Genomic DNA, 25111 nt, shown 5'->3' with positions numbered 1-25111 from the left:
TGAGTCCCATAAATTCTTTCGCTCTATTTTTAAAGAAAAGTCTCAAAATCCAATTCTTGTCCATTGTTAGAGCTAAAGTTGCCACTAATGTTGCAGGAGTAGCCATTTCTTTATCTAATAATTCCAATAATGCCGATACATCTATTGGTCCTTGGCTATCTTCCTGTTGCTGAATTTGATTTTTCTTGGGAAGGTAATAAGTACACCTGTGTAAATGGAGGTAATGAACCCTCAGGAACTTCTAATATTTCCGTCAGGTATCGTTTTAACATCTCTCGCGGAGTAATTGTTGTAATTCGTGGAAAGTTAATCAATCTGATATTGTTGCCTCTTAAAAAATTTTCTAATGTTTCAATCTTCCTTCTTAAATTCACATTTTCCTTAATTAAAGTCTCTTGAAGCTGTTTGGAAGATTTTAATTCATTTTTGATACTATCTAAAGATATGTTTGAGTCAGCAATATCTTGCTTTATTAAGGTAATTTCTTTTTCTTGGTCTTTCATTTTCCCCTCCACTTGCACTTGTTGAACATTAATTGTTTTCACCATATTAGCCACCCGGTCCCACAAGGCATCTAAAGTAACTTCTTGGGGCTTAACTATGGTAGGAAATTGTAAATGAGTAATCAAGGGTTTATGCTCATCAGTCGACCGCTCTCCTCCACTTCCCTCCGCCTGAGTAGGTCCAGTTTCAGTTGTTACAACAACCCCATCCATATTCAGGCTCTCCTGCAGAGCCTGTGAGCCTGAATCGGCTCCCTCAACACAGCTCCGCGCAGCCTCCGGGGGAGAGCCCATCCCGACTTCCTGTAGGCTCTCGACCCCTGGGGAGCTGGTTGCACGGGGGTGCAGGGGAGGAGGTCTTACGTCGGGGCTCAACGTGGTCTCAAGACTTCGGTGAGACACCTCCGTTCCGTTCACATGGGGTGTCTTTAACTGCAATCCTCCCGACGTCATCATGGTGCCCTGAAATCGCCGAAACAGCGCTTCAATATTGCCGGAGGTAGGTGTTCTGGAGCGCAGGGAGGCCCTACCGGTGCTCTTTCCCCTTCTTTTCGGCATGTTAGGAGGCAAAATACAGCTCAAAGGAGAGCTCAGAGATCGTCAGCTTTGGCGTCTGTTCGGCGACCTGCCTCAGCGGCTTGCATCCGCAGCCATCTTGGATCCAGTCCTTTTTCTGGCATATACTGTCACTCAGTACATAAAGATTTGGGACTCCAAAAGATTTGAGTGAAAAATTCTGTTAGATCTCACAATGTGGCTGTCCCCCATCTCATTTCAGGCATTGCACTGAGAAGCCGCTCAAGGTGTCCTCTTGGACATACAGAGACTTCCCTGCAGGAAAGGAGTTCTATTTGCATACCCTGGGTATCCACTGTATCCAAATTTATCTTATCCATGTTCATTACTGACTTGTTAAATGTACTTCCAGGATAAGATTGGGAAACAAACACTAATTTAGATCACAAAGGTGTTTAAACAGTAATTTTTCACTGTCATTGGGTCAAATGTGTGATTCAAGAAAATAAAAAGAAAGTATATAGTAGAACAAATCTTGTCAATTCATATATATGTGATACTAAAGTCACCACCATAAACAGTAAATAGGATTGCCAACCAAAACATTAGTATTGAATATTATATAAGAAATCATTACCTTGTAGATCCCCTATAATTTCAGATCCATGACTTCTGTCCCTTCGTTCTGCTTCTAGTGCCACTTGTAGCTGATAGTAATCCTTTTCCACTTGCAGTTTGTTATTTTCCAATACTCTACATTTTTCCTGTAGTTCTCTATTTAGCAATTCTAACTGGTTCACAGTTTTGCTGACCTCTGAAAGACTTTTTCTCAGCCTGGCTGCTGTATCAGATTCTGTCCTTAGCAAATCATTGGCCTCTTCTAGCTGTTGTTAAAAAAAACAAAAAAGCAAAACTTTAATAATTGTAAAGGCAACTTTTATACATCTGGTGGTACTTGATGCGAACACATTTTCCAAGAGAAATGTAAGAACGGTTTTGTTAGAAAATCCATTGGGGGGGAGGGGAGGAGGCTAGAGGAGAGCAATAAACCAGAATACATTTCCATTTTCTTTCAAACAAGTACAAATGCATTAAAAAAAGTCTGTTTCCCTAACCTGCTTCTTTTTGGACTTGTGTAAAAAAAACTTAGTTACTTATCTTTAGAAGCTGATCTTCATGGATAGCAGGATACAATGTCTCACAACTTTAGGTCTAGAATGGGATCATATATCCCTATTTTTTGTAAACAGCAATTAATTGAAGTAAAATTCCTGCCTCTTTTTCCCCAACTACATGGGCCTTATGAGAGAGATATCAACTCCTTGTTAACTATATCCTGATACTGACAACTTAACCATGATCTTATTGGTGGACACTTTGTTGGTTTCTCAAATAAACCAATTCTGTATCTAGGGTGGATGACTACTAGAACCAATGGCCCATGTAAAATTTCAGCCTCCTTTCAAGCAATCAAATCTTCATCCCTGATTCTGGCTGAGAAGCATGCCAATGCTTCTGGGCCCTCCACTGCTTCATATGAGAGGAAGAGGGTACCGCATTGGCCCTCCACTGCTTCATATGAGAGGAAGAGGGTACCAATGCCTTTGACAGAAGTAGGTTATCCTCTGACTCCCCCAACCCCTCCTTATATCTCCTTACAGAGGGAGGGTAGGTTAAAAGGAAATGAGAAAGAATTGAGACTTACAGTGCTCTAGTATGAGAGATGACACCTCTTTGATCGTATTGCCAAAAAGATTTTGATCCTAGCAAGATACATCTATGAATGATCCATGATACACCTTAGAATGATCCATGACCTATGGAAGGAGGAGGATCCCGCTTGAGCTCTTTTAAAACATCAGCAATGAGAAGAGAGACAGAACTATGCTGAAAAAGTCTGTATACCGCAGAGTCATCCCCCAAATTCAGACTCTCCAGGCGACCGAGGCAACTAGACCCGGCAATGGTATCAGCCGGATCCAAAAGCAGTGTCAGGAGACTGCATGGGCAGAACATCTGAATGGCAACTATTCACGGCAGGACAAGAGGGTTCCTGAACAGGAAGCTTCACCACCAACATAGTAGGCTAAGATGGCTCAGACACGCCCAACGGCCACAACAAACGAGAAAAACTTTCCAGAGAAGCCGAAGAAATTCCGGCAAAAAGTCACATCTATTCTTTTAAGTCACAGACCCAGGTCGGCTCCCCAGCCCTTGAGAACACGGAGGAGGCCAAATACAAAGTTCCTGCCTCCTCCCCCCTGTGTGCTATGGCACGCAGTATACGGTTGCTGTTGTATTAAAGGCAAGGCTTTAGCAAGTCACATAGATGCTGGAATAAAAAAAAATTCAAGCACCCAGGGATGGCAACAATGATCTATTTAGATCTCAGTTTAACATAAAATAAAAAGTAATGGATACGAGTCATCTGTAAATGAAGTTTCCAGTCTCAACCCTTAGTTTTCTGAGAGATTCTAATCTCCTTCTAAACCCATGGTAGCAATGATGAGTAAGGGACAAGAAGTAATGGTATTGATTAAAACAAGTGTTCTATAAGCATTACTCACTTGCTTTTGAAGCTGTGATATCTTTTCATTTGAAACCTGTGAATTTTGGCTTATTTTCTTCTGGTCTTCTAATTGATCTTTTAATGTGGATACTGCAGACAGAAAGGGAAAGGTTAAAAAGTGGAAATACATATTTCAAAAATTGAGTAATTCAGTCAAATACTGAGCAGGTTCAGAGTTTTGACAGTGAAATTCTAGGAATAGCTAAGCTGGTTTAACCTTACCCTTCCATTGCTCTCTACTCATTTTACAATTGTCAATCTGAACTGAAACAGCCAGAAGGTTGTTTTAAATAATTTATATATTTTTAAAATGTATGTTTATTACAAACACAAAAATAGAATAGGTCAGAAATAACAATTTTCTTTTAAGAGCAAAATCACCCAGTTCATCTCCCCCCCTCCATGAGATAATCCAAAATAATTTATATTTTAAAAGGAATGAAATATAAACTTGAAACTTCCTCTCAGCTATCCCTAATTAGAACCACTTTCATTTGTAACAAGTGTTTTCCACAGACAGCTCCAAACTTCATTTTAGAGTTCTGAGCATTTGCCACACTTCCTGCACATTGCAGTCTCCTTAGCATCTCTTAGTTCCAAAGCTTATGTTATTAAGTAATCCTTGGGGAGGTGGGAGAAATTGTCTACCTTATTAATCATCTGTAGTACCTGAATATTGGAGGGTGGCCAATGTTACGCCAATTTTTAGAAAGGGCTCCAGGGGAGATAAAGGAAATTAGAGACCGGTAAGCCTCACTTCGGTGCTGGGCAAAATGGTAGAAACGATTATAAAAAATAAAATTGTGGAACACGTAGACACACATGATTTAATAAGACGGAGTCCGCATAGGTTCAGCCAAGGGAGATCTTGCCTCACAAATTTGCTTGACTACTTTGAATGTGTGAATAAACATGTGGATAAAGGTGAGCCGGTTGATATAGTGTATCTAGATTTTCAGAAAGCTTTTGATAAAGTTCCTCACGAGAGGCTCCTGAGAAAATTAAAGTGTCATGGGATAGGTGGCAAAGTTCAGTTGTGGATTAGGAATTGGTTATCGGAGAGAAAACAGAGGGTAGGGTTAAATGGTCATTTTTCTCAATGGAGAAGAGCAAACAGTGGAGTGTTGACAAGGGTCTGTACTGGGACCGGTGCTATTTAACTTATTTATAAATAATCTGGAAATTGGAACGATGAGTGAGGTAATTAAATTTGCAGATGACACTAAACTGTTCAAAGTTGTTAAAATGCATGCGGATTGTGAAAAATTGCAGGCGCACCTTAGGAAATTGGAAGACTGGGCGTCCAAATGGCAGATGAAATTTAATGTGGACAAATGCAAAGTGATGCACGTTGGGAAGAATAACCTGAATCACAGTTACCGGAAGCTTGGGTCCACCTTGGGGATTAGCGCCCACAAAAAGGATATGGGTGTCATTGTAGACAATATGATGAAATCTTTCGCCCAATATGCGGTGGCGTCAAAAGGCAAATAGAATGCTAGGAATTATTTAAAAAAGGGATGGTTAACAAGACTAAGAATGTTATAATGCCCCTGTATCGCTCCATGGTGCGACCTCATCTGGAGTATTGTGTTCAATTCTGGTCTTCTTATCTCAAGAAAGATATAGTGAAGAAGAGCGACCAAGATGGTAAAGGGGATGGAACTCCTTTTGTATGAGGAAAGACTAAAATGGTTAGGGCTCTTCAGCTTGGAAAAGAGACTCAACCAACATCCGTCTCTCTATCCCTGAGAAAATGAACTCACTCTCTTAATTTCTGAAGATTTTAATTTAGTAATTCAGTGACTTACCTTCATTTTCTACATTTCGTCTCTTTTCATTCTCTTGCTCTGCCTTTCTTTGGTATTCATTTATTCGATGTTGTAGCATCATGTTTTCTTTCTCAATCTGAGAGAAAACAGATTCTAGTTTCTTTCTTTGACTTCCCTGAAATTAGGAAATGAAAATTACTTTTATTCTTGACATAATATTTAGTCATACCAATACTATTCATTCATGTGATAAAATTAGGACACCCCATGAAATATTAATTTCTTTCTTAAGAAATGTTCACATATCAATGTCAAATCTTTTTTATCTACCTCTGGAAAAGATAGTGGTGTAATTGCAGGTAAACAACAAAACTTTTCCTTGATTTACTCATGAAACAAAAGATATTCACAAAAATATGTATTCTAACTGAGGAATAAACTAGGACACCCCCACATATCCTCCCACTTAAAGTGGCTCAAACCACACACAGGTGTATCACATCAGGTGAACATGATTAGAACACTGTTACTCAGTATTTTGAAGGAGGTTTGCCCTACTTAAACCTCAGACATTTAATCTGGTGTGCCCACGACTGCTGCGGTGAGAGTGAACATCATGGTGAGATCAAAAGAGCTGTCTGAGGCCTTCAGAAAGAAGAATGTAGCAGCTTATAAGTCTGGTAAGAGATTTTAAAAGATCTCAAAATAATTTGATATTAGCATTCCACGGTCCGGAAAATGATATACAAGTGGAGGACTTTCCAAACAACTGCCAACATGCCAAGGTCTGGTTGTCCAAGCAAGTTGAACCTCAGAGCAGACAGCAAGATGCTAAAAGAAGTCTTCAAAAAAACCTAAAATGTCATGACGGGACCTACAGTAGGCTCTTGCTACTGTTGTGAAAGTGCATGCCTCTACAATCAAAAACAGACTGCACAAATTTAATTTGCATGGGAGATGTACAAGGAGGAAACTTTTGTTCTCTAAGAGAAACATCAAGGCCAGACTGAAGTTTGCCAAAGAGAACGTAGACAAACACCAGGATTTTTGGAATAGTGTTCTATGGACAGATGAGTTTAAAATTGAATTATTTGGACACCAGAAAAGAGGACATGTTTGATGTACACCAAATACAGCTTTCCAGGAAAAGAACCTCATACCAACAGAAAGGCACGTATCAACTGTCAAAGCTTCTCCTGGTGCAACCTGGGAAGAAACACTTTGTTCATCCCTTGGAGAAATGGACCCCTGAATATTCCATGATTTGCTTCGGAACAAGGTGACTATTCCAAATGTTAACCATCCAGCTTTGTCTCTGAAGAAACTGGATGAACTGGCGCATCGCTAGATACCCCTCAGATTCCGACTTGGACCTGGATCTCAAGTATCCGTAGGTGGGCTGCCACCACTACCATCACCTTGGTTAGAGGACCAAGGCACTGTTGCCAGCCCGAAGGGCAAGATCACAAACTGGAAATGCTGTTGGAGGACATGGAATCTCAAGTATTTATTTATTTAGTTTTCTAGCCCATTGTCTCCAAACAGCTCAGAACGAGTTACAGGTTTAACATACATAATTTCTGTACAAGTTTATGATACAAGTTTTTATCCTAACTTGATACATGCTAGGGGCTAATGATGATACATGCTAGGGGCTAATGATAATACAGTTTGCTGGTTACAATTTGCTATGGTTGTCCTTACAATGCAAGGTTTCTAGTACAAGTTATACTTCATTTGACACACAGAAAGTTACAGTGCATGATACAAGTTATCCTTATGTGACACATTATTGGTTCTGGTACCAATATAATCTCTCTGTAGTCTATTGGTCAAGGGTAAGGGTTTAGGTAAAGAGGTATGTTTTTATTGCTTTTCTAAAGCTGAGGAGTCTTTCAAGGGATCTTATCTGCAGGGGCAGTTGATTCTAGTGACTTGGTATGAAGTGGGAATAAGACCATTGCTTTGCGGTTTGCAGTTGAAGGGCACGACCAGGGGGTGTTTTTTAAGGGACCAGTTCGGCCACAATGGAGGAAGCTTAGCCATCACATAGCTGGCGCCATGTCATGCAAGGATTTGAATGCTAACATCAGGCCCTTGAAGACACAACTTTTGGCTACAGGCAGCCAGTGAGCCGACGCTAGAGCCTGGGACACAGGTTTTTTAGAAGCCTGATCGCTGCATTTTGAACACGCTAGAGACATCATACCTTTTTCACCATGAGACCTTTGAATAGCGCATTGAGGAAAATCCATGTGCGAGAGTACTAAGGCATAGAGAAGTTGGGCAAAGTCAGACTCTGAAAAGTAATTTCTTATTTTTCAGAGTTGTCACAGGTAATAAAATGAGGTGGAGGGTATATATGCTTCTTATTTTATTTTATTTGATGCATTGTTGATGTATTATGCACAATGAGGTGCTCTTATGTTGTATTTGATGTTGTTTGCATCAATAAAAATTGTTTGAACTTAAGAGCTCAAGGTTGAAGAGTAGCACAGCATTCGCACGACTTCGGATGATGTTGTTGCCCAAGGCACTTGAGGCACCTGGTGTGAGGGTCCGTGAGAGAAATCACATGTTGACACTGGCTACACTTCTTGAAGCCTGTCGCTGGCCGGGACATAGAAGAAAAAACAGCCACTGCAAGATCAAAGCCCCTGGGCTGTGGTCGAGCGGCCTACCCCGGCAGCCGAACGGAAGAAATAAAAATTTTTTTTTTTTTAAACTAGAAATAAAATAAAGAAAGAACAGCGATTCGTGAAGAAAAACAACACAAACCGCGGTGTAGAGAAGGCACAAAATGAAAAAGTTAAACGCAGAAAGTCAAAGACGGACTTCTCGGCTCCGTGGAAAACTGAGAACTGCGGAGACGCGCTCTATGCTGGGTGGGAAGGCACTCATGCATGCGTGGTGCGGTCGACTCAAAACTTCTAGTTTCTACAAGCAAGTCTGCTTGCGAGGCTTCCAGCATATTTTTAAAATAGAAAGTTAAACCGAGTTCATGTAGTGAATGAGCTCCAGTTCATGTTGGCTTGGAGTGTGTGACTCCTTGTATGATTGTGCGTTTGGTGTATTTATTTACACTGAGAGAGACTCTTGCGATTTGTATTTTTGAGTGAAAGTAGTGAGCGAGGGCATCCGTGGTGGGAGTGGAGTCGTAGGTAGGGCTTGTTAGAAGGATGACGTCTGTCAAGTTACTGATTGGCTTGAATAGCTCTTTTGAATTGAGACCGTGCTGGTTTATATGGTTTTTGCATTTCTCTTTCAGTTTGAATTTGTATTCTCGTTGTTTCTGCCACTTCAGTTTGGTGTCTTCTCCTTTAGCCTTGATCCAGGCACGTTTCAGGCATCTAACTTGTCGCTTCGGTATTTGCTTTGTCAAACCACTTATCTGATTTCCTCAGACGTTTGGCTTTGAGTCATTTTGGTGCATTGCGATTTAGGGTGTTATCGCTGAAGGACTCCTAGAAGGTACAAAAGTCTTCTGAGAGATATTCAGCAAAGTTAGTATCGTAGTTGGCCCTGAAGACTGCCTCATATATTAGGCCTCTGGTTAAAATAGTAGTTGGGGGATGAGCCTTGTTTCTTGTTAGTTCAACAAAATATAACATAAGAAGTTGCCTCCACTGGGTCAGACCAGAGGTCCATTGCGCCCAGCAGTCCGCTCCCGCGGCAGCCCATCAGGCTTATGACCTGTGAAGTGGTCCCTGACTAATCCTATAACCTACCTCTACTTCTATCTGTACCCTTCAATCCCCTTATCCTTTAGGAATCTATCTAAATCTTCCTTGAACCCCTATAGACAGACTACTCCACGAACTAAGGTCAGCAAAGACAATGTACAAAATGTGGAGCCAAAATAAAATATCACAAAAAGAATATATTGTAAAATATTATGTTTCTTCTACATGAAATATGTTGGCTGTAGAAACATGTAGATGTTAACAAACATAAATAGCAGTGTGGAAAGACCTCAGATGTTTACCCAATTCATTATAGAGCAGCCAGAGCTGAACTACTCTGTGGGTATTGTAATAATCAGTGGTCAACCTCCCTGTAACAGTTTATAGCACTCTAAGATTTTATGGTATAAGCAATCTTTAAAATTTTATGGTATCAAAACAAATATCAAAAGGAGCGAGGAACTTCTTATCACCGATCCAATGGGGCTCGTTTCACCCTTGGCTTCCTCAGGAGATCAGGAAAAATATGACCAAGTTCCAACAAATGAAAACTTCATCCAACAGGCAAAACATTTTCATTGCTCCATTTAAGTCAGGTTCACATCGTTTCCTATGCCGTTCACAGATCACCAGCTTCTAGAACGCCAACCTTCTTCATAGGCTGCATTCAATAATGGCGTCAGCTGAAGTAAAGTCTACGATCTTCTACAGACTGAGCTGGCCCCCCAGGGAACCTCTGTAGCATGAACATGTGAAGCTACGAAAATACTGAAGTTAGAGAAAAAAACCAAACACAAGTAGAAAACACTAGCTCCTTCTGTCTCACTTGTAGGAAGACAATTGGACATCAAAGGGCAGTCCTGAGGTAAGAAGGGAGGGCCAAAAATATGTAAATGAAGCTTCCTACAACAGATCCCACGAGATGGGACTACTCACTTGTCCAGGAATAGAGAAGGATTGTATAAAAACCTGGCATTCCTGTTTCTCAACAAAATGACTGTGGAACAAAATATTGGATATACCAGTTTGTAGTTTAATAAGCATCCAAAATAACATAAAAACTGGTGCATCTTATATTTGTTCCACAATCTTTTTGTTGTTTTGCTACTTCATTTCATTTGTGGAACCTTTTGATGCTATTTGGATTTTGTTGTTTAGATTCCTGTTTCTCACCCATTCCTTTAATCAAGTAGGTCACTTCCTCTCCCTAACAGAAGAAAACTATAAAATGTCATATGAGTGGGGTGGATTGTGTTCAGTCTTCCTTAAACCACATCCTGTGACCATATTCAAGCACCACCCCTGGCACTGAAATTTCAAATTCCTACCTTAATATTAAAAATAGTTTATGGACATACCTCCAAAAATTTGTACAAACCTTGTCTAAACACAATTATATTAACTAATTTTACCACATCCTCTGGCAATGGATTTCAGAGCTTAAGTATGCATTGAGTGAAAACAAATTTTATCCTAATTTTTAAAAAATGTATTAGTATGCAATTTTATGAAAGAGTAAACAATCCATGTTTACCCGTTCCACGCCACTTAGGACGGACCAGCCAGTGGCACTGTACCCTACAATATAGTGGGAAAGATGCAAATGAAATTAAGTTTGACATCTGGTAGCCAAATTTGATATTTACTATCATTCCCCTTTAACTATGATAAATTTTGAAAATTTAAGGAGAAACCAAGACACTGGGGTTCAAATTCTACATATGGCATACTAAGTTACATGTGCAAATTGGTACGCACAGCCAATCTGGGGCACAACTTGTTTAACAAGCCAATCAGCACCAATAATTGGGAATTAACACCTAATTGATGCTAAATAGCGCTAATTAGAAGTTATGTGCACAACTTGGTATGCACATTCTATAAAATGGTGCACGTCACTTCTAATGCGCGAATCTCAAAAGGGAGTGTGGTTAGGGGAGAAGCATGGGCAGACTGTGTGAATTCCTATAAGTCATGCACACTGTTATAGAATGCGCTCAATCTGTGCACAATTTAGGTGCAATTTAAGGTCTAGTTTTCTTTGGCCTAAATGGGTGTACCTAAATGTTAATAAGCATACAGCCGCTAAGCACAATTCTATATCTAACGGATGCCTTTTAAAGAATCATACTACGTGCTGTTCTGATTTGGCACCAATTATTTGCCACCATAATTTGGCCATGTGTATGTTTTCATTAAATACATATTTTTGAAGACTTACGCTTATAAGCTGGTTGACATACCAGCTGAATTTTCCTTGAAAGTTTTCATAAGTATATAAGAATAAATGATTGCCAGTTAAAAGTTTCTTTGATCTTCTCTTATAAGAGGACATTCTACTATAAAAATAAAGAAGTATTTAAAGTCAGTACAGTAACTGTGTATGCTGGAAGGAATATTATGAGCACTGAACTAGTACATGAACCTATAATCTGTTAAAATATTTTGACAACATATGAATAAAGACAAACTACATATACTACCTCTTCATCCAGTTCCTTCATAATCTTGTCTAGTTTTATATTGGATGTCCTATAAAAATAAAATGAAGAAGAATTGTATATGATTGGCATCTTGGAGATTGACCATATAGCACAGTTACTTACCGTAACAGGTGTTATCCAGGGACAGCAAGCAGATATTCTCACATGTGGGTGACGTCATCCACGGAGCCCCAATGCAGACAGCCTTGCAGGAGACTTGCTTGTAAAACTTTTAAAAAGTTAGTGACTGCTGCACCGTACATGCACGAGTGCTCTCCCACCCGACGTAGGGTGCGCGTCTCTTCAGCGTCTCCTCAGTTCAGATAGCTAGCTAAGAAGCCAACCAGGAGAGGTGGGTGGGTTGTGAGAATATCTGCCTGCTGTCCCTGGATAACACCTGTGCTTTATCCCAGGACAAGCAAGCAGCATATTCTCACATGTGGGTGACCTCCAAGCTAACCAGAATGGGATGGTGGGAGTGTTGGCAATATAGGAGAATAAATTTTGTAAAACTGCCTGACCGAAATGGCCATTCCGTCTGGAAAAAAATCAAGACAATAATGAGAGGTGAAAGTATGAACCGAGGACCAAGTGGCAGCTTTGCAAATTTCCTCAATAGGAGTAGATCTAAGAAAAGCTACTGATGCTGCCATGGCTCTGACTTTATGGGCTGTGGCTCGACCCTGTAGATGCAGTCCAGCCTGAGCATAACAGAAAGAGATGCAAGCAGCCATCCAGTTGGAGATGGTGCGCTTAGAAACTGGATGTCCCAACTTGTTTGGATTAAAGGAGACAAAAAGTTGAGGAGCAGATCTGTGTGGCTTAGTGCGTTGCAAGAAGAAAGCCAAAGCATGCTTACAGTCCAGAGTATGAAGAGCTGTTTCTCCAGGATGAGAATGAGGCTCTGGGAAAAAAACACTGGAAGTACAATGGATTGGTTGAGATGAAATTCTGAAACCAATTTAGGCAAGAATTTAGGAGGACCACTTTGTCATGATGGAATACTGTGAAAGGTGGGTCACAGACGTGAGAGCAATGAGGAAAAACCACTTTCCAAGTGAGATATTTCAGATGAGCCGAAGCCATTGGTTCAAAAGGAGGTTTCATCAATTAAGCAAGAACAACATTGAGATCCCAAACCACTGGAGGCGGTTTGAGAGGTGGCTTGATATTGAAAAGACCTCTAATAAATCTGAAAACCACAGGATGAGCAGAAAAAGGTTTCCCTTCAATAGGCTGATGAAAAGCAGATGGACTTGAATGGATGTGGATTTGAGACCTGAGTGAGATAAATGCAAGAGGTAATCCAAAACGGAAGAAAAGGAGGTAGATTGAGGCTCCTTGTGATGAATGGTGAACCAAGCAGAAAACCTAGTCCATTTCTGGTTGTAACACTGCCGAGTGGTAGGATTCCTAGAAGCCTCTACAATGTCATTGATAGATTGAGAAAACTGTAAAGTGGAAGTTAGGTTAAGCGGTACCAAACTGTCAGGTGTAGAGACTGCAGGTTGGGATGAAGCAGAGACCCCTGTCTCTGTGTAAGCAGAGAGAGAAAAACTGGTAGAAGTAGCGGCTCCCTGCTGCTGAGTTGAAGTAGAAGGGAGAACCAAGGTTGTCTGGGCCACCAAGGAGCTATCAGAATCATGGTGGCATGTTTGTGTTTGAATTTGACAAGTGTCTTGAGAATGAGAGGAAATGGAGGAAAAGCATACAGAAACTGATTGTCCATTCCAGAAGAAAAACATCTGCCTCAAGGCGATGAGGAGAGTATATCCTGGATCAGAACTGAGGCAGTTTGTTGTTGTGGGGAGACACAAAGGGACACTCTATTTGAGGAGTCCCCCATTGAGAAAAATTGTGATGGAGAGGCGAGGAATTGAGTGTCCATTCGTGAGGTTGCAGAAGACGACTCAATTTGTACGCCAGACAGTTTTTCTTTTCTTGAATATAAACCGCTTTTAGAAAGGTAAAGGATTGCCCAATTCCACATCTTTTGAACTTCCTGGCAAAGAGCCTGCTTGTTGATGTAGTACATGGCAACTTGATTGTCCAAATGAGGACTACTTGATCATGGAGAAGATGCTGAAAAGCTTTGAGAGCATTGAAGATCGCTGTGAGTTCCAACAGATTTATGTGACCCTGATGATTTGTGCTGGACCAATGACCTTGAGTACGGAGACCATCGAGATGAGACCCCCAAGCGTAGGTCAAGGAATCTGTCGCGAGGACCTTCTGATGAGGGGGCATTTGAAACAGTAAACCTCTGGAGAGATTGGAAGAGAGCATCCACCAGTAGAGAGACTGTCTCAACGAAGGAGTCACTGTAATGTGCTGAGAGAGTGAGTCGAAAACCTGCACCTATTGAGATGCCAGGGTCCACTGAGGAATTCGTATGTGAAGTCTGGCAAAAGGAGTCACGTGAACTGTAGAGGCCATGTGACCTAGGAGAACCATCATGTGTCTCGCTGAAAGTGAAGTAAGGGATGACACTTTGTGATAAAGTTGAATGAGAGCATTCTGACATTGTTGAGGAAGGAATGCTCTGAGTTGCACAGTATCCTATACCGCTCCGATGAACTGTAGAATCTGAGAGGGCTGTAGTTGGGATTTTGGGAAGTTGATTTTGAACCACAAGCTTTGGAGGAACCAAGTAGTCCGTTGGGTCGCTACAATAAACCCCCTGAGAAGTTGAATCTTTGATGAGCCAATCGTCCAGGTACGGGAAAACCTGGTTTTGCAGAGCTGCTGCTACCACCTCTAGGCACTTGGTGAAGACTCTGGGAGATGATGCCAGGCCAAAGGGTAGCACTCTGTACTGAAAATGATCATTTCCCACCTGAAATCTGAGGAACTTGCGAGAGGCTGGATGAATGAGAATGTGAGTATAAGCCTCTTTGAAATCCAGAGAGCATAACCGTTCTGATCTAGAAGGGGATACAAGGATGCCAGAGACAGCATAGAAACATAGAAGATAGAAGATGACGACAGAAAAGGCCACGGCCCAACAAGTCTGCCCACTCTAATGACCCACCCCCTAATTTCTTCCTTGAAGTGATCCCACATGCTTATCCCATTTTCTCTTAAAATCCATCATGCTGCTGGCCTCAATTACCTGCAGTGGAAGACCATTCCAATGATCAAAAACCCTTTCAGTGAAGAAATACTTCCTGGTGTCACTATGAAATCTCCCATCCCTAAGTTTCAAAGGATGTCCTCTCATTGCCATAGGTCCTTTAAGAAAAAAAATATCCTCTTCTACCTCAATACAGCCCGTGACATATTTGAACGAGTGAGTATAGCTACAACTTACCCAGCCGTTCCTCATACGGGAGATCTTTGAGTCCTGAGACCATCCTGGTGGCCATTCGCTGAACCGACTCAATTCTCAGCACATCCTTTTGATAATGTGGTCTCCAGAATTGTACACAATATTTCAGATGAAGTCTCACCATGGATCTGTACAACAGCATTATAACTTCGGGCTTCCGGCTGACAAAACTTCTTCGGATTGTCTAGCCTTGGATGAAGCTTTCTCCACTTGATTGGCAAGCTTCATGTCTTCACTAATGATCACTCCCAAGTCTCGTTCTGCTGCAATTCTTGCTAAGGTCTCATCATTTAGGGTGTAAATTCTGCATGGATTTCTGCTGCCAAGGTGCATGACCCTACACTTTTTGGCATTAAAACTTAGTTGCCAAGTTGAGGACCAATGTTCCAGTAAGAGTAGGCCCTGCGTCATACAGTCGGGCACTGTGTTTTTGCCTACTATGTTGCATAGTTTGGCGTCATCGGCGAATAATGTAATTTTACATCGAAGCCCCTGAGCCAGGTCCCTTACGAAGATATTAAATAGGATCGGACCCAAGACCGAGCCCTGCGGCACTCCACTGATCACTTACGACGTTTCAGAGAGAGTACCGTTCACCACCAACCTCTGAAGACTACCTCTGGGCCAGTCTTTTACCCATGCAGTTAATATTTCTCCTAATCCCATCAAACTCATCTTGCTCAATAGTCTGCGGTGTGGGACACTATCAAAAGCCTTACTAAAATCCAAGTACACGACGTCCAGGGACTCCCCCATATCTAGCTTTTTCGTTACCCAGTCAAAGAATCTGATCAGATTGGATTGGCAGGACCTTCCCTTTGTAAATCCATGTTGATGAAAATCTCGTAGATTCTCATCATTCAGGATCTTATCTAAGTTGTGTTTGATTAGTGTTTCCATAATTTTACTCACTATCAATGTGAGACTCACTGGTCTGTAATTTGCAGCCTCTGTCCTGCATCTTACCCAGAATTTCTTCTTCATACCAGGTATCCTACATTCTTTGTTTAAAAAAAAAAATAAAAATTTTCCTCTCCACAACTGTTATCCAGATACTCGCTGGTGTCCGACCATTTTCAATGTAATATGCATAATAGTTAATTCTTATACTGCAACCTGTCTAGTTTTGCTTCTAACCACCTTGCACCTGTAATCACTGACCGCTCAGTGACCTTTTATCTATTTATTTACTGTAATTCTCTGATTGTACAGTTATTCTTCATTGTGAACCACCTAGAAGTCACAAGATTATGGCGGTATAAAAAAATAAAGTTATTATTATTATTATCCCTTTTTGTGGAGGGGAATGACGTTAGCTGTTTTCCAGTCCAATGGGACTCTTCCTGTACTTAGGGAAAGATTGAAGAGCGCGGATAACGGTTCCGCCAGGACATCTCTCAACTCCCTAAGCACCCTGGGATGTAGTTTGTCTGGTCCCATGGCTTTTTACACTTTGAGCTTTGAAAGTTCATAGTAGACACTGCTGGACGTAAACTCAAAATCTCGAAATGGGTCTTCCGAGCTTTCCCTTGTCTGCAGCTGCGGACCAGATCCTGGCGCCTCGCAGGTAAAGACTGAGCAGAAGTATTCATTTAGTAGTTCGGCTTTATCGGATTCCGTTTCTATATAATTCCCGTCTGGTTTCCTAAGGCGCACTATCCCATCTGTGCTCCTTTTTCTGTCACTAATATACCTGAATAAGGATTTATCCCCCTTTTTAATGTTCTTTGCTAGATTCTCTTCCATCCGGAGTTTGGCCTCTCTGACTGCTGTTTTGACAGCTCTAGACTTGGCCAGATAGTCTTTTTTAGTCTCTCATTTTCCTGTTTGTTTGCAGGAGATAAATGCTCTTTTCTTCTTTTTTACGAAGTCCGAGATCTCCGCAGAGAACCACTGAGGTTTATTGTTCCTCCGCCTTTTACTTATTGTTTTTATATAGAGGTTGATTGCTTCATGTAGGGTATATTTCAGAGCTGACCACATTACCTCTACATTATCTACCTGGTTTTGCAGCGCCTGATAGACGAAATCACCCATGCTTTTGAAGTTAGTGCCCTTAAAGTTGAGGACCTTTGTGGATGTGTTAGATCTAGTGAATCCTTTCCTGAGGTGAAACCACACCATGTTGTGGTCACTGGAGGCCAATGTATCGCCTACCGAAACCTCTGTGACACTTTCTCTGTTGGTGAGTACCAGATCCAGTATCACCTGATCACTAGTGGGCTCCAATACCATCTGTTTGAGTTGTGCTCCCTTTATGGAGGTTAGTAGCTTTCTGCCGCCGCTGGTCGTAGCGGAAAGTTTGTTCCAATCTGCATCAGGCATATTGAAGTCTCCTAACAACACCGTGTCTCCACGCAGAGCGATGGTCTCTATGTCTTCAATTAGTTCTATATCTATGTTTTCCTGTTGTCTTGGAAGTCTATATACAGGCATTTGTCATTCCCCCTGGCCAGGTTCACCCAAAGGGATTCCCCGGTGTACTTGACGTCTGCGAACCTGGTAACTTTGATGTCCTCTTTAGTGTATAGTGCTACCCCTCCTCCTGTTTTGCCCTCTCTATCTCGACGAAGTAAGTTGTATCCCAGTATAGCCATATCCCACCCATGGGAATCCGTGAACCAGGTCTCAGATATTGCTACCACATCTAGGTCGGTGTTCCTCATTTCCGTTTCCAATTCCAGAATTTTATTGCCTAAACTGTGGGCATTAACGTACATAGCCCTCCATACTTTATGTTTGCTAGGTCTCCGTGGCGATTTTCCCGCCTGAGTTAGTATGGTTCCTACAGTACTGTTTGCCATGTGTGTACTTACCTCAGACTCAGAAATGGAGTGGCAAGTTACCCCACCAGGATGGTTACTTACCACACCAGTATGTGAGCGAGTACCCTCCCCCAACTTACCTAGTTTAAAGCTCTACGAAATTTTTCTCTGACAAGAAATTTGTTGAGTGCTCTGAGATCCAAAATAGGTTGCAGATCGCCCGTTTTCTTCGGAACTAGGAAATAACGGGAGAAAAACCCCTGCTCTGCTGTTCCAGGGGAACTTCCTCGATGGCACGAAGACGAAGCAGAACTTAAGCTTCCTGAAGAAGAAGAGTGGTCTGGGATGGATTGGAATGATACTCTCTTGGGGGAAGATCTGGGGGAATCTGGATGAAATCAAGAGAGTAACCTTCTCTGATGATAGATAGGACCCAGAGGTTGAATGTAATGAGCTCCCATCGGTGGTAATAAAGATGGAGACGGCCCCCTATGGGAAGAGGAGAGGATAGAGGCAGAATGATAGAGGTGATGCTCTGTGTGAGATGGTAATAAAGACTGAGAGGCCTTGGGTGCAGCAGGAATCTGAGGTTTTTGCTGCTGTTGTTATTTCTTAGGAGACGACCTTGAATAAGGAGCTGTCTTCTGAGGAAAACGCCGCTGGTAGGATGGAACAGGCCTATAACCTTTGGCAGTGGAAGGCTTTGGCTTTGGTCTAATGATGGAAATAAAGGACTTCTCATGCTCAGATAAGCGCTTGGTAGTTGCCTCAATAGAGTCATCAAACAACTCACCCTGGCTTGGGATGTTAGCCAGTCGATCTTGCAGATTCGGGTCCATGTCCATGGTGCGAAGCCAGGCAAGGCGACGCATGGTCACTGAAAAGGCAGTGACCCTAGAGGACAATTCAAATGCATCATATCAGATTGAATTGCATGCAAAGTTGACCCAGAGTGCTGTGTAGTTGTTGAAATTCTGAAAGTTGATGTTGGGGAAGATATTTGAAAAAAATCAGGCATGGCATTGACCAAATGCTTGAGATAAGATGTGAAGACAAAGTTGTAGTTCAAAACTTGGGTTGTCATGATTGAATTTTGATACAGCCGACAACCAAACTTGTCCATAGTCCTGCCCTCTCTTCCAGGTGGGCGGTGGCATAAACCTTGGCAGGATTGGTTCTTTTTAAAGAAGATTCCACAAGAAGAGACTGATGGGATAATTGAGACTAGAGAATGACACGGTGCCAAAATTCATCACCGTTCCCGTCCCCGCGGATAACCGCGGGAAATAATCCCATGTCATTTTCTAGTGTCTATTTCAACCTCGGTCCTTCTACACCAGCATTCTTCAAAGCAAAGCTTGCGGATCAGTGGTTGTGCCCAATTATACTCTAATTCTTTCCTCTCTCCTTAAAGAATGACATGAAGATGGTTTCCCGCGGTTATTCGTGGGGACGGGAACAGTGATGAATTTTGTCACCGTGTCATTCTCTAATTGAGACTTCTCAAATCCCTTACAGTAGACTATCCTATATCGAGATTCCAACTTTGCTGGCACAGCAGAACGGAATATGGTGTCTCAAGATTGCTTTTGAAAGAATGCCATTTATGGGTAATTTGAGAGACTCCCTAGGAGGATGAGGCATACCCAGTTCTTCCAGATACTCCTTAGAGTATTCTGAGTCAGATTCTAAAGATATGTTAAGATCCTTACACATTTTACATAGAAACTTGGTAAAGGATACCAGGTCTGAAGAGGTATGACCTCGTTGATGAGAAGGTAATTGAGAACCCCTCGAGGTACCTCTCATAGCAGAGAACGAAGGTGAAGCCTCTCTGGAGTATTGATTTTTTTTTTTTATATAATATTTTTACATTATTATCAAGCATTTCTCATCTTGTACAGAAAGTGTAATCAAGAAAACATAATATTTAAGTTTACTTTCAATCCTGAAAGTGATTCAAAATATAAAGAAAAAACACATCTCATCTTAATCACACACTAGTGGATCCAAGATTAACGAAAGGAGTAGTTAAGTTTAAAGAATAACTTTACAAGAAATTCACTTAATCTGTTGCTGAAGCAGAGCTAATTATCACATGGGTACAGATGGTATTCCAAACTCAAGACGCTTCAGAGAAAAGAAAGCAATCAAATGAGCAGGTTCTACAAACACATATTTAAAGGAACGGTATCTAATGACACATTTACATGGAAATCTAAGAAAGAAAAAAGCTCCTATCTGAGTCACACCTGGTTTCAACATTAGAAATTCCCTTCTTCTCTTCTGAGTCTCCCTCGAGACATTGGGAAATATCTGAATATGGACACCCAGGAAGTCCTTAGACCTATTTTTAAAGAAAAGTTTAAGGATCCAGTCTCTATCTGGAGCCACAGCTACAGTCAGTAAGAGAGTGGCTGGAGTAGCCACTTCTCTGTCTGATTGTTCTAATAAGGTAGAAACATCCAAGGGAACTTCCTGAGATTTTCCTTCATCTTCTTTCTTTTGAGAATCCTGATTCCTTGTAGGTAAATAATATACCCTTGTAAGAGGTGGTAGAGAATTCTCAGGTATTGTTAGAATCTTCAGAAAGTAACGCTTTATCATTTCTTGTGAAGAAATTGATGAGAATTTTGGAAAATTAATTAAGTGCAAGTTATTAGCCCGAGTCTTATTTTCAAGGACTTCCAATTTTCTTTTCATAATTAAATTGTTTTTGACAAGTAAATCTTGATTACCTTTAATTATTTTAAGGTCCTTATTTTCTTCTTGAATATCGGACTTCAACAATACAATATCTTGTTTTAAAGAGTTAATTTCTTCTTTCTGGTTTTTTATCTCTTGGTCCAAATTTTTTATTTGCGGATTAAGGGAATTTCCTAAATTAGAGACTAAGTCCCAGAGAGAGTTTAAAGTGACTTCAGGGGACTTAGCAGGAGAAATAAAAGTTACTTGTGCCATTAATGGTTGTTCAATCGATTGATTTACCTCTCTGAGGTCCTGGACTTCTTTAGCCAACGTTGTCCCAATCGCTGATTCTTTCCAGAGGGAAGAATCACTCTGGGCTGTTCCTTATAGCGAGCCCTTCAATAAACTGGCCTCTCGAGGAGAGAACACTTCCTCTTTGGGTGTGCTCTCTTCTCGCGGTGAGCTGGCTCCCAGCGGCAGTGGCTGAAGAGGAGGCGTCCTTACGTCGGGGCTCAGCATGACATCGAGCCCTTGGGTAGACCCCGCGGCACTACTCTCTGCCGGGGCTCCCAGCGGGTGACTCCCCGACAAATCCTGCTCGCTCAGAAGGCGCCGAAAGATGACATCCACAGCAGGCAACGGGGCAAACGAGCGTCAGGAGGCTCCAAAAACACTTCTGCCCCTTCTTTTTGGCATTCTTCCCAGAGGTAAAGGAGACTATCGACGGTGTCCTCACAGCAGACAGATAGCGGCGGCCATCTTGGATCGGACCATGTTCTCTCTGGAGTATTGATATCTGATATCTGAGACCAGAGGCAAAGATGACCCACTTCTGGAATGTGAAGAGAACCCCGTAGGAGAAGAATTCGACTAACGAGAGTGGCGAGGTTCCACAACAGATCTCGACGAAGGAGTTCGTGGTCTCGAAGAGCCTTGATGCCTGGAGAAAGCGAGACCTGTCTTGAGAAGAAGACCTGGGCCTCAATGGAGAAGTATGTCTCAAATCACGGTCTCGTGATCGAGTCAGATCCAGTCTGGAAGATGAATGTCGAGGCGTCTTCACCCTGTGCCTCGAAAAGGGCAACGCCTTATGTGAAGAGGTAGGGCTGGAAGTCGGAGAACGAAGTTGAGATACCAAAAAGGATTCATCTCCTTGCAACGAGGTATCTCGGGGCACTCTTAAGGACTCGACTCCTTGTATAGTGGGGGAGCTTCAAAACCACCGGTTCTTAAGGGTGGCACGTCCAGAAGAGTTGGTTTAGCTATCTTACCTGAGGGAGTCAGTGAGGATAACTGCTCCTCAGGAGAAGATTTAGCTGATTTCCCCGAAGACGAGGACTTCCCAAATAAGGAAGGTTTGATTAAGGTCGAGGTGAAAGGCGGTAGCCCCGTAGAAGACTTGAATGGATTTGGGGTCGAGGTTGGAATCGTGGTCAGGGCCTTAGATAAAGGCTTATCAATGCCGCCAAATATTTTTTCTACCTGAACTTAACGACATTTAAGGTCTCAAGTTTGAAGCGTAGCACAGCGGGCACTCTGGACGATGGTCACGTCCTAAACACTGTACACACCAGTTGTATGGGTCAGTGAGTGAGATCATGCGCTGGCAGTGGCTACACTTCCTGAAGCCTGTGACTGGCCGGGACATAGAATGAAAAACATCCGCGGCTAAGTCAAAGCCCGCCAGCTGAGGCCGCGGATGAGGCTCCACCATGACACAAAAGGAAAAAACAAACCAAACTTTTTATTTTTTTAAAGAGAAATGAAACGTGCAATAAACACAGTGACCCTGTAAGGAAAAACACAAGCTGAAGTGAGAGAAGGCACAAGTAGAACTAAGTCTAGCACAGAGCGTCAAAATGAGGACTTCTCAGCTCCGCGGAAAACTGAGGAGACGCTGAAGATACGCATGTCCTACGTCGGGCGGGAAAGCACTTGCGCACGCGCGGTGCGGCAGTCGCAAGCTTTCTAAAAGTTTTACAAGCAAGTCTGCTTAAGAGGCTGTCCGCATCAGGGCTCCATGGATGACTTCACCCACATGTGAGACTATGCTGCCTGCTTCTCCTTGGATAAACATACAATATACAGCATGTAAGCAGTACCATTATTTGCAATTTATTTATTTATATTTATTAACTGGGATTTAACTGTCTTTATGAAGAAATTCACCCAAGCCGTTATGTAGTTCAAATTTGCGTCGAGTTGGTTCCGAACCAGGATTTTTGGAAGAGCCATACTTTTAAGGATTTGCGAAACACAGCATTAAGTGGGGATAGTGCGGATCTCTGTAGGTAGTGTGTCCCATGTTTTTGCAACTTGGTAGTTGCTATGGTGCCTTTTATACTTACTTTATTTAATTCAGAGATGGAAAGGATAATATAATGTGCCATAAAATGCTTCAGTGTCAGAAATACAATGTGACATAAAATGCTTCAGTGTCAGAAATATACACATTAAAACAGCATAGCAGATCTATCATGTAACAGAAGTATGATAAACATCAGTAGGCTACAAATGATGAATCATAATAAGGAGCATGGAGAAACATTCATATAATACAAATGGGATAGTTAGGTTGTCAGCACAGTTAAAATGAAACTCCTTAAGACATGTTCTAATATGTTGCCTATTAGGAGGTATTTGTCTTGTGTAGAGAAAACCAACCAGAAATCCTCCTAAACATCAATCAGAGTATATTGAGTCCAGTAAAAAGCAAGACTGACATCTGTATCTCAATACAAATACAGAATTAGCAAAGGATGGCACAGCTGCAGAACTCTGACAATTGGAGGGTAAATTATTGCCAAAAATTGCACTGGCTGCCAATTGAGGTGGGAATATTGTTTAAGTTTGGTTGTATATGTCTTAAGTCTTTACATGGTCTTTTACCTAGTTATTTTCTTGACCATTTTGAATTTGTTAATAGAAAACGCCTACATGGGGTTCGCGGATGTTTGACTTTCCATCTATCAAGGGATGTGTTTACAAACAATTCTTTGGCAGAATTCTATCTTATCAGATCGGTATATGGGATAAACATCTTGATAATTTTATATTAAAGTTCCAACATCTATCTGGTACTTAGAAAATTGTTAAAAACATATTTGTTTGGTAAATTTTTTTAACTAAGGGATTGTAATTCGCTGTGAATGTCCAGTATCTTTACTCTGTAAACCACACAGAACTGAGAGGTAGCTGTGGTATACAAGCATATTGTTATGTCATCCTGCAAAATCACAGATCATGCCTGAGGACAAGGAGAGCATAGAAGTTAAGTACCTGCGTATGCAAGACAAAATACAGAGTTGCAAATACTGAGATTTCCCATCTTGGTTTTCTTCCTGTAATTCTTTGTTGTGACAAACTGGTCTAAAACAGTTGGATAGCCTTGGGGATAGGGGCTTGTGGGGCAGATGTCATTGACATATACAGGTCAGCAGTGTCACAGCCTTGCATGGGAAGTTATTTGGCAGTTCTCCTTCAGCTCATTTGGATCCAAAGTGGCCCTAACTTAAAAATTAGTGAAAACCACTGATCTAAATAGACAAGACAGACAAACAAAATGCCAAGGTGGGGGACACAGTCAGGGGGGATGGTTAATCTGCTGGCTAGGGTGGTGAGCATTGGGCAGTGGGGAATAGGATTATGAACTGAAGGCTACATCAAAAAGGTGGATTTTCATATGAACATATACCAACTCTTCCAAGATGACCAAGAATGAACCTCAATACAAGCGGGTCTGAACACATCACCATGAGAAAGACCAATTTCAAGAACAGGTCAAAAAAGGTGGCCCAAACAAAGCCCACAAAACCAAACTGAGGTCCCACTGCAGAATCACCAGACCTCAGGAGATGGATACTCTTGCCCCCACCCCCCCAACACACCGAAAGGAACAAAATACAATCAGTCTGTGCAGCAACAATAGTGATCGGTGCAACAGTAAAGGTAGACAATCAATATAGGAACAACAATGATCAATGCAACGGTAACTGCAGTCACTGCCACATGAATAGTACAGTAGGTATAAGTTTACATTATGGTATCAGGTTTACTTTTAATATCGAGTTCTGATATGGTGTGTTATGTTCACATTGTGATCATGTGGTTCAAATTTGCAGGTAGTCCCTTCTTATAGGGTGATGGCCCGGAAACATGAGCCCTCTTTGGAGTTCATTTTTATAGTCTTTTGGACTTGGTTCCCATCTAGGAAGATATGCTTTCCATACCTTTTGTTCTGACCTCTTGTCTGAGAAAGATCTTTCCTATGTGTACAGGCCGTAACAGCTTTTCTGTATATGTGAAAAGTATGCAGGATTATTAAGCCTGTAGGAAAAACGTGTGTTTGCTTTCCAAATAATTCAAAATAGTAGTAGGTAACTGTATTCTTTATGCATTCTAGTCTGTCTAAGTACCAGATTGTCTCATACCTAATTATTAGACTGGTCAACGAGCATTTTGCTACTGGAGTTCTGTCACCTGTAACTTAACAAGGGCCACATGCTGACTCTAAATCTGAAAACAGTTTTCGTCTATCATATCCTGTTTATAAGTTATTCATCAATTTGTGTTTATAACATTTTCGTCATAACGCTACCATGAAGCGTCGGTATTTTACTATTTCTGTAACACAATATTGCATTTTAGGACAGCTCATCGATCATATATACCAGTAATTTGAAAGTTTATACTAAAAAGTGATTGTGTTGCTTTTTCTAGATGTGAATTTTTATATTTTGTTTTTGACTAAGATATTATAATTATTATGAAGAGACAAGGTTGTGTTAACCATCCTGATAATTTC

General features: G+C 41.5%; 1 protein-coding gene across 1 annotated transcript in view; it reads right to left on the bottom strand.

Annotated features, from left to right (window-relative positions):
* The window catches only part of ROCK1 (Rho associated coiled-coil containing protein kinase 1), a 398571-nt gene that overhangs the window by 163591 nt on the left and 209869 nt on the right, over window positions 1-25111 (bottom strand). The window contains exons 13-16 of the mRNA XM_033933927.1: window positions 11527-11575; window positions 5400-5535; window positions 3587-3678; window positions 1657-1903 (exon numbers count right to left, since the gene is read on the bottom strand). Of these exons, the coding sequence (XP_033789818.1) occupies window positions 1657-1903; window positions 3587-3678; window positions 5400-5535; window positions 11527-11575 (524 nt within the window). The remainder of the gene's footprint in view (window positions 1-1656; window positions 1904-3586; window positions 3679-5399; window positions 5536-11526; window positions 11576-25111) is intronic.

The sequence above is a fragment of the Geotrypetes seraphini genome, chromosome 2, assembly GCF_902459505.1.
Source record: "Geotrypetes seraphini chromosome 2, aGeoSer1.1, whole genome shotgun sequence".
In the NCBI taxonomy this organism is placed as follows: Eukaryota; Metazoa; Chordata; class Amphibia; order Gymnophiona; family Dermophiidae; genus Geotrypetes; species Geotrypetes seraphini.
This window is presented reverse-complemented; position numbering and strand designations above follow the sequence as displayed.